Below are 10,203 nucleotides of genomic sequence, written 5' to 3'. Positions count from 1 at the left end.
AGTATTGAAACCTCGGGTCGTTCTCCCTAGGAATTGTAATGAAGTGTTTTGTTATTGGTTGTGAGTTATTTTTGGGGTATTAATAAGAAGCATGAAAGATAAATGGCAAGAAAGTAAACTAAGGCCTAAAAAGGTCTTGGCAAGGGTTGGTGGTCAAGAATCTTTATCCTAATCACTAACCACAATATGAGAATTGGCAAGGATTAATCTCATTAAATCATCCTTTAACTAATAGTAAAGAAAAGTCAAATGAGATATATCAATCCTAGTCCATAAGTCCTAACTCTCCACTAATTCAATTAGTGAGAACTAGAGTCAATGGCTCCCAATCATCAGTCACTTGGACATTAGTGACTCAAGGGTTCCTAAGTTACCTTTCCAAGCCAAGGACATAAAATTCTACTCTAAAATCCAACCAAGCATTTCATCAAACACTTGGAAGGCATAAAAGGAAAGCATAGTAAAATTGCAGGAAAAGTAAATCTACACTACTCAATTGCAAGGAATTAAACAACAACAAATCAAATGAACACATTTATTATGAATTACCTTTTATTGAATTGGAAGAAAGAAGAAGGAACAATACTAGATCTACAACAAAGTATAAGAACAACATAAAGGAAATTACAACAAAAGAATAGAAGAAGATGGATGTAGCAACAAAGAATTGAGAGATAGAAGTGGAAGAAAACAAAGATTAAAACCTAGATCTAAGAACTAAACCTAATCCTAATCCTAATTCTAGAGAGAAGTGAGAGCTTCTCTCTCTAGAAACTAACTCTAAACTAATCCTAGTGAGTGTGAATGAACTCAATCCCCTTTTCTCTTTAATCCTTGGCTTTAAATAGCAATTTAGGCGCCAAAGTTGGTTGAGATTGTGCCCCACAACCCTTCAGAATTTGTTGGCCACGTTTTCATTAAAAAATCATAAACCACCACTGACGCGTACGCGCACAGCACGCGTACGCGTCCATGGGGTGATTCGCAGGTGCGCGCAAGCACCAGGTGCGCGTGCGCGTCCATGGGCGAGTTCAACTTTTTTGACTTTTCATGATTTCTCCACTTTGCATGCTTTCCTCTTCACTCCTTTGATTCGTTCCTAGCCTTTTCAATCTGAAATCACTAGCAAACATATCAAGGCATCTTATGGAATCAAAGGTGAATAAAAACCATCACATTAAGGGTCTAAAAGCATGTTTTCAAATCTAAGCACAAATAAGGAGACAATCACAAAACCATGCTATTTCATTGAATAAATATGGGTAAAAGGTGATAAAAGCTCTTAAAATCAATACAAGATAAATCATCAAAACGGGGTTTATCACTTTTTCACAAACACTTAGTGTTCAAGTGAAAATAGGAATGAAAATAAGTAATCCGTGTCAATTGTCAAATTACTCCACATAATATCCACAAGCTCAAATATAATAATATAAGACCCAAATAAAGCTTTAACACCAACATAAAAATGCATGAAAAAAGAATGAAAAAGAAACTAAAAATAAGTAAGCTAAGATGAAATTTAGAAGAAAGAAAAATAATTAAATGCAATAATTAAATGAAGAATGAAAGAGTAGAGGAGGGGAAGAAAAGAAACTTGATGAAGAAGATGGAAAGAGGAGAAGAGGGAAGGAAGAAAGAAGAAAGAAGGAGGAAAGAATGAAGAAAATAAGGATTTGGGGGGGAGAAAACGAATATCTGGGCGGCATACAGGTTTAAGAGAGGCGACGCAGTTGACGCGCATGCGTACTCCACGCGTATGCGTGGGTCGCGAGAAAAGGAATGCGCACGCGTGCTCACCATTGTCCTAATCGCGCGAAGGCCGCGGCGGGTACGCACAACTCTCTGTTCGCGTATCCTAGGAACCAGGATTTGCATATGATGCACGCGCACATGTGGATGGTCATGAGAGGAAGGTGACGCGCATGCGTCAAGGACGCGTACGCGTGATGGAGTTTGTGCTTCTAGCACAATTCCAGACCAAGACCATCATAAGTCTCTGTCCGAGAGCGTATTGACGCCGATTTCGTGATGCACGCGTGCGCATCATGGACACGTACCCGTGGTTGACCAAGATTGCAGGTGACGTGCACGCGTGAGGTACATGTGCGCGTGGGTTTGATTGTACCCAAAGCACACTTCCAGCGCCACTCCTGTCCAACTCTTTGTTTACTTCCTTGGTGTTGTGTATTCACGTGTGACGCGTACGCGTCAGCGACGCTTGTGCGTCGAACACCCCTTCTTTTTTTTATGCATAATGCAGATGAGTTATGCAGAATTCATAAAGTGACACTTGATAAAAATAAGATAAAACTAAGAAAAAAATGAAATATCGTACCATGGTGGGTTGTCTCCCACCTAGAACTTTTCTTTAACGTCATTAAGTTGGACGGTCCACAAGCTCAGTCTTCTGTTGTTGGTGGATCCTCCAAGAGGAAAATCTCTAGCTCTTTGTTGCGCTTCATCTTCTCACCATGATACAGCTTCAAGCGGTGGCCATTGACTTTGATGAATTTGGAGCTTGAAGGATGACTCAGGTGAAAGACGCTGTATGGATCTGCCTTCTCTACTCTGTAGGGACCTTCCGATCTTGATCTCAGCTTGCCTGGCATGAGCCTCAACCTGGAGTTGTAAACGAGAACTAACTCCCCAAGTCTGAACTCTCTCCTCTTGATCTGCTTGTCATGCACAACCTTCACCTTCTCCTTGTATAGCCTGGATTTGTCATATGTTTCGAGTCGAAGGTTCTCTAATTCTTGTAGTTGCAGCTTCCTTTCAGCTCCGGCCTTCTCAAATCCCATGTTGCATTCCCTTACCACCCAGAAAGCTATGTGCTCCACCTCCACTGGAAGGTGACAAGCTTTGCCACAAACCATGCGGAATGGACTCATTCCTATGGGTGTCTTGTATGCTGTCTGATAAGCCCAGAGCGCATCTACAAGCCTGGTGCTCTAGTCCTTCCTGTGAGGCTTAACAATCTTCTCCACGATGCGCTTTATTTCTCTGTTAGACACCTCAACTTGCCCATTGGTCTGGGGATGGTAAGCTGGTGCTATCTTGTGAATAATGCCATGTTTCCTTAGTAGACCTATTAATCTCCTATTACAAAAGTTAGTGCCTTAATCACTCACGATTGCTCGTGGTGATCCAAAGCGACAGATAATATTATTTCGAACAAAGGAGACAACATTGTTAGCATCATTAGTACAGGTAGGAATTGCTTCCACCCATTTGGAAACATAATTAACTGCTAACAATACATATAAGAAACCATTAGAGTTTGGAAATGGACCCATGAAGTCAATGCCCCAAACATCGAAAATCTCATAGAACAACATAAGTTGTTGGGGCATCTCATCCCTCTTGGATATATTACCAAACATTTGGCATGGGGAGCAAGATTTACAGAAGGCAGTAGCATCCTTAAATGGAGTGGGCCACCAGAATCCACAGTCTAAAATTTTTCTAGCTGTTCTTTGAGGACCAAAATATCCATCACTCTCTGAAGAGTGGCAGGCCTCTAAAATTGACTGGAATTCTAATTGTGGCACACACCTTCTAATTATCTGTTCAGCACTATACCTCCATAAATATGGGTTATCCCATATATAATATTTAGACTCGCTTTTCAGCTTATCCTTTTGATGCTTAGTAAAGCTAGGAGGGAAGGTATGACTAACCAGGTAATTAGCTATAGGTGCGTACCAAGGAAGTACTTCAGATATTGCGTGCAAGCTATCAAATTGAAAATCATCATTGATAGGAGTGGATTCATTCTTAATGTGCTCAAGGCGACTCAAGTGGTCCACCACTAAATTATGGTATCCACTCCTATCTTTGATTTCTAAATCAAATTCTTGCAGCAACAATATCCATCACATTAGCCTTGGTTTGGACTCTTTTTTAACTAATAAATATTTTAGAGCTGCATGGTCTGAGTACACTACCACCTTAGTACCAAGGAAGTAGGCTCGCAATTATCCAGAGCAAAAACAATAGCCAGAAGCTCCTTTTTAGTGGTAGTGTAACGAGTTGGAGAGTAGAAAAATAAATGATTATAAAGTAAAGCAATGAGAATTAACGAGAAATTTTATGTAATTGAAATAAAAAGCCTTGACCCGGAGAAGATTAATTGGAAGTTCTATCCTTGTTAGATTTTCCCAAGCATAATAATAAGAAGTTGTTTTTCTACTTAGTCATCCCTTACCTGATAAGGGAAAGTCAAGTAACTAACTAACCAACTCTGAACCTGAAGTCCTAATCCTCTCCTTAAGGAAGGATTAGAGTTAGAGACTAGAGAGCCAGCCAACAACTTCCAATTAAAATTAACACTTGAGTATTCCAACTCAAGGTTCTCCTATTAATCAACTCCAAAGTCAAGTTAGGAATCTACTCCATTGATATGAATACCATTCTTATAGCCATATAAAGGGAATAAAAAGAAGAAATAATAAATTAAATAAAATAATAACTGAAAATTAATTAAAGGTAAAAGTAGTTCTTTGCATTAATAAATTCCAAAATAAAAGATATCCATATGTAACTCTGAACAGGGTTAATGAGTGATTAAAAAGTAAGGGAATAAGGAAACAAACTGGAATAATGGAAACTTCAACGGAGGTAGTGACTCTTCTCAATATCCAAATCAAAAGCATAAAAACTCTAAAAAAATGTCAAGAACCCTAGAGGAAGTAGTAGTTTTCTCTCCAAGATTCAAAACTAAAAACTAAAACTAAGCGTAATGTGAATGTGTGTTGAGTCTCTGCTATCCCCTGGCTCTAGTATGTGTTTATGGGGCGAAAACTGGGTCCAAACTCAGCCCGAAATTGCCCACAGTGTCTTCTGTGATTTCTGCACGTGGCGCATGTCACGCGTACGCGTCAATCACGCGTACGCATCGATGGTCTTCTTCGCGTGTCACGCGTCGCTGTGCAATTTCACTTTTCACGCATCCGCGTCAGGTGCATGCACGCGTCGCTGTAAAAGCTCTAAGTCATGCGCACGCGTGAGCCATGCATGCGCGTCGATCCTTGCTGGTCATCTCCTTTATTTCTTGTGTTCCTTCAATTTCTGCAAGCTTCCTTTCCATCCTCTAAGCCATTCCTGCCCTATGAAGCCTGAAAAAACTTAACACACAGATCACAGCATCGAATGGTATAAAGGGAAATTAAAATACACAATTTAAAGGCTTATGAAGCAAGTTTTCAACCATAGAACAAAATTGGGAAGGAATTGTAAAATCATGCAAATTTTATGAATAAGTGTGCAAAAACTTGATAAAAACCACTCAATTGAGCACAAGATAAACCATAAAATAATGGTTTATCAGCCCTACTTTCACAACTAAATCCTTAACAACACCCACAGGAAATTTAATAGAAAGATCAGCAAGTTGAAGAGAAATATGAGTGGGTTTTACCACCTCAATTTGAAGCTTTTTCATTACTGAAAGTGGCATGAGATTGATGCTAGCTCCAAGATCATATAAAGCTCTCTGAATGGTGACATCTCCAATGGTGCAAGGAATTACAAAGCTCCCTGGATCCTGTATTTTCTCAAGAAGGTTATGTTGAATAATAACACTACATTCCTTAGTTAACACCACTATTTCTTGTTCCTTCCAACTCCTCCTGTTAGTCAATAATTGTTTCATGAATTTAGCATAGAGAGGCATTTGCTCAAGAGCCTCAGCAAAAGGAATGTTGATTTGTAGCTTCTTGAAGACTTCTAAAAATCTAGAAAATTGCTTGTCCTTGGATGCCCTCTGAAGCCTTTGAGGATATGGCAATTTAGGCTTGTACTCGGAGCCTTGGGCAATGTAGGATGAGTGTCAAGAGAATCAGGGAATAGGTTGTCGGCACGCTTCAGAGGGGCGTGCTCCACTTCTTCCTTCTTCTCCTTTGGAGCTTCTTTTTCAACTAGTTCCTCATTGACCTTAGTCTCAGAACCAGCTACTTTACCACTCCTCAATTGAATAGCCTTTGCAATCTTCTCTTGGGTTCACTACTGTATCACCAGAAAATGTACTTGGAGACCTCTCAGGTATTTGCTTGCTCAATTGGCCCATTTGAACCTCCAAGTTTCTGATGGAAGCCCTAGTTTCCTGCATGAAGCTATTGAGTAGTGTTTCCAAATTAGTGTTCTGATGGGGCTGAGAATTTTCCTGCTGATATTTTGATTATTCTACTGAAAACTGCCCTGAGAATTATTGTGAAAATTCTGTGATCTCTGAGGTTGCTCTCTCCACCCAAAATGTAGGTGATTTCTCCACCCCTGAGTGTGGATCATTATTGGGGTTTCTAGGAACATTCCTCATGTAATTGACCAGTTCAGTAGAAGATTGAGCATAATCATAATTCTCACCTTGCATAAAGTTGCCAGTCATGTCATAAGAGGCTTCTTAAGGTGCCTTCTGGGTGTTGACATCTGAAACTTGCATTCCACTCAACTGTTGAGTAATTAGATTCATTTGCTGAGACAAAATTTTGTTCTGAGCAAAAAGTGCATCAAAAGCTTCCACCTCCATAACCCTTTTCTTCTGAGGAGTCCCAGAGTTCATAGGATTCCTGTTAAATGTATATATATATATTAGTTGTTAGCAACCAACTTAATAAGCTCAGCAGTCTCCTCTGGTGTGTCTTCTTCATGTGCAATGAACCACCTGCAAAATTATCTAAACACATATTGGACATTTCGCCTAAACCCTCATAAAAGATATCCAGCTGAGTCCACTTAGAGAACATGTCCGAAGGACATTGCCTAGTCAGTAGCTTGAATCTCTCCCAAGCTTCATAAAGGGTCTCACCATCTTTCTGTCTGAAAGTCTGAACCTCCACCTTCATCTTAGTCAGCTTTTGTGGTGGAAAAAATCTAGTCAGAAATCCAGTGACCACCTTGTCCCAAGTATCTAGACGCTCCTTGAGTTGAGAATCTAACCACAGCTTTGCTCTATCCCTCACAGCAAATGGGAAGAGCATGAGTTTGTACACCTCAAGATTCACTCCATTGGTCTTCAGAGTATCACAAATCTGTATGATATCATAGATAAATTGATTTGGGTCTTCATGAGGAAGTCCATGATACTGGCAATTTTGTTGCACAAGAGTGACAAGTTGCGGCTTTAGTTCAAAATTATTTGCAGCTATAGGAGGCACCACAATGCTTTTTCCATAAAGATATACATTGGGAGCAGTGTAAGAGCCAAGCACTCTTCTAGGCTGCTCATTCTCATTCAGATTTGCCATATTGGCATTCACATCACAATTGTGATCTATAGTGGACTTTATAGCTTCCCTTTCTAAAGCTTCACTAGCTTTATACAGTCTAGCTTATTGCAAACACCACCTTAAAGTCCTCTCAGGTTCAGGATCAAAGTCTACAAGAGATTCCTTATCCCTGTTCCTACTCATAAACAGATAAAAGAAAAGAAAATATGGGACTTTCTACGTCGGAGTGTAGAGAATTCCCAGTGTGGTAAATTATGTAAAATAATAAAATAAAAACACTTACTATGTAGTGCTAAAATTTTTGAAAATAATGATCAGAAATCAAGCTAAAAATTTCAAAATTTTTAAGGAAAATTAAACAAAAAAATTAAAATAAAATTAACTAGGTAACACTAAACTTAATTTCAGAAATTAAAGAAAAATAAAGCTAGAAAAATTCGAAACATTAAGGTGCAAAATTAAATAAATTTAAAGCTAAAACGCCAAATCTAAGCAATCAAACAACTAATAGTTGTCAATCACAGTCAATCCCCGGCAAGTGCACCGTGTCGTACCAAGTACTACCTCAGGTGAGTGAGGGTCAATCCCACGAGGATTAATGGATCAAGCAACAATGATTGTGTGATTGGCTTAGTTAGACAAACAGAAAAGAGTGTTTTGAGTGTTCAAAAGCATTTAATAGTAAATTCAGAAAATCAGAAAGCAAATAGTAAACGGGTTGTGAAATATATGGAGAAAGTAGTTAAGGCTTCAGAGATATTTATTTTCCAGATTAACTTTTCTTACCAACTATTTTGATCATGCAAGATTCAATTCATGGCAAACTATATGTGAATAAATCCTAATTCCTTAAACCTTTTTAGTCTCTTCTAACCTTCATCAACCGCCAATTCCTTGGTCACTTGATTCCAATTAGAGGGTTAAGTTCAATTCTAGTTTATATGCCACAGAAATCCTAATTACCCAAATATAAGAGGATTATATGTCACATATCCCGTTAAGTCCAGATAATTAGAAATTTAGGAGAATATGTTTTCAAGCTGTTGTTCAGGTTAAATTAATGTAAATTATATTTCCTAAAACTAAAATAATATCTTTTTCTATTTTAAAATAAAAATTAAAGTTTAATCAATAATCAAGTAACAATCCGTGCGAGCCTTGCAAGCGTGGGGACCATTTGCCTTGAGTCGTGTGTGGTGCCAAACTTGGTAGAATCCAAGTTTGGCATGGAGTGGACCGAGAGCTTCCCTTTGATTATTCATTGTTGGCGCCAAACTTGAACATCTTCATGTTTGGCGTGGGATGGTACGTGAAGCATTCCTCAAGATTTTTTGTTTGCGCCAAACTTGGACTTCTTCAAGTTCGGCGTGGAGTTGTTCGCAAGCTTTCCTTTGGAGTATCCTTGGTGGCGCCAAACTTGAGCTTCCTCAAGCTTGGCGTGGAGTTAGCAGCATGTGTTCCTTGGAGAGCTTGATGGTGGCACCAAACTTGAGCTTCCTCAAGTTTGGCATGGATGAGCCCGAGTGTAATCCTAATTCTCTTTGCTTGGGGCCAAACTTGAGTATTCTCAAGTTTGGCTTTAAGCAGCCAGCAAATATTTTCTCCACTCTTCACCCTTGGCGCCAAACTTGAGGTTTCTCAAGTTTGGCTTCAAGACCTTATTCTACTATGGCTTCGTTTCTTCACGCTAACTCTGTTAAATTCGTCTAAAATGCTACCTGAAATAAACAGAATTACACACAATTCAAAGTAGCATTCATGGTGGATAAAATATATTAAATCTTGATTAAACTTAGTAATTCAAATGCAAATTCAGTAGGAAAAGATAGAGGAGATGCTCATGCATCACTGTCCACCCTTATTGCCATTAAATGCCAATCTCTCTAGTATGTTGGGCGTTGAATTCCCAACAGGGGTATCCTTGCTGGCGTTCAACGCTAGCTTCCCTGGGTGTATGGGCATTGGATGCCCAGTGGGGGATTCCTCACTGGCGTTTAGCGCCAGAATGGCTGCATGTTTGGGCGTTGGACGCCCAGTGAAGGGTTCCTCACTGGTGGTCAACGCCAGAAAGCCTACCTGGTTGGGCGTTGAATGCCTACTAAAGGGTTCTTCACTGGCGTTCAGCGCCAGAAAGCCTGTGTATTTGGGCATTGAACGCCCAGCCAGTGCTCCCTAGCTGGAGTTCAACACCAGCTTTACTGGCAGGATGAGCGTTGAACGCCCAATGAGGGGTTCCTCACTGGCATTCAGTGCCTTCCCAATTTCTTCTGATTCGGCCTCTACCTCCATGGTTATGGCTTTGCACTCTTCTTTAGGATTCACCTCAATGTTACTAGGAAGACTTTCAGGAGGAATCTCAGGGATCCTCTTGCTCAGTTGACCAACTTGCACTTCTAAATTTCTAATGGAGGACCTTGTTTCATTAATGAAACTTTGAGTGGTCTTAGAGAGACTAGAAACCAGAATAACTAAGTCAGAGCAGCTCTGCTTAGAGGTTTCCATATTCCCTTGAGAAGATGGGAATGGTGGTCTGTTATTGAACCTATTCTGGTTCTTTCCACCTTAATTATTATTGAAACCTTATTGAGGTTTTAGTTGATCCTTCCATGAAAGGTTAGGATGGTTCCTCCATGAAGGGTTGTAGGTGTTTCCATAGGGTTCTCCCAACGAATTCACCTCCTCCATGGTGGGTTGATCAGGATCATAAGCTCCTATTTCAGAAGAAGCTTCCTAATTATTGCAAGCTGCAATTTGCATTCCAGTCAAATGCTCGGAGATCATATTGACCTGTTAGGTCAAGATCCTGTTCTGAGCCAATATGGAATTCAGAATATCAACTTCATGAACTCCTTTCTCCTGAGAGGTCTCATGGTTTATAGGATTTCTTTCAGAAGTATACATGAATTGGTTATTTTCAACCATCTCAATGAGTTCTCTTGCTTCTGTAGGTGTTTTCTTCAAGTGAAATGATTCATCT

The 10,203-nt window shown here is 39.7% G+C and overlaps 1 protein-coding gene and 1 non-coding gene across 2 annotated transcripts; one reads left to right on the top strand and one right to left on the bottom strand.

The window, feature by feature from the left end:
- Positions 1–2,402: 2,402 nt before the first annotated feature.
- Positions 2,403–2,891, bottom strand: LOC130956977 (uncharacterized). The gene has a single exon (XM_057883895.1). The coding sequence runs from the start codon at positions 2,889–2,891 to the stop codon at positions 2,403–2,405; it is 489 nt and encodes a 162-aa protein (XP_057739878.1).
- Positions 2,892–6,736: 3,845 nt separating this feature from the next.
- LOC130958717 (small nucleolar RNA R71) lies at positions 6,737–6,845 on the top strand. Its single transcript, XR_009077824.1, has one exon. It is a non-coding gene; the product is annotated as a small nucleolar RNA R71 (small nucleolar RNA).
- Positions 6,846–10,203: the final 3,358 nt, after the last annotated feature.

This window comes from Arachis stenosperma, chromosome 10 (genome assembly GCF_014773155.1).
Source record: "Arachis stenosperma cultivar V10309 chromosome 10, arast.V10309.gnm1.PFL2, whole genome shotgun sequence".
NCBI classification, from domain to species: Eukaryota; Viridiplantae; Streptophyta; class Magnoliopsida; order Fabales; family Fabaceae; genus Arachis; species Arachis stenosperma.
Note: the sequence above shows the minus strand (reverse complement) of the source record. Positions and strands in the feature narration are given on the sequence as shown.

Coding starts and splice junctions, on each gene's coding strand:
- LOC130956977 (XM_057883895.1), bottom strand. CDS start 2,891: ATGAGTCCATTCCGCATGGTTTGTGGCAAAGCTTGTCACCTTCCAGTG.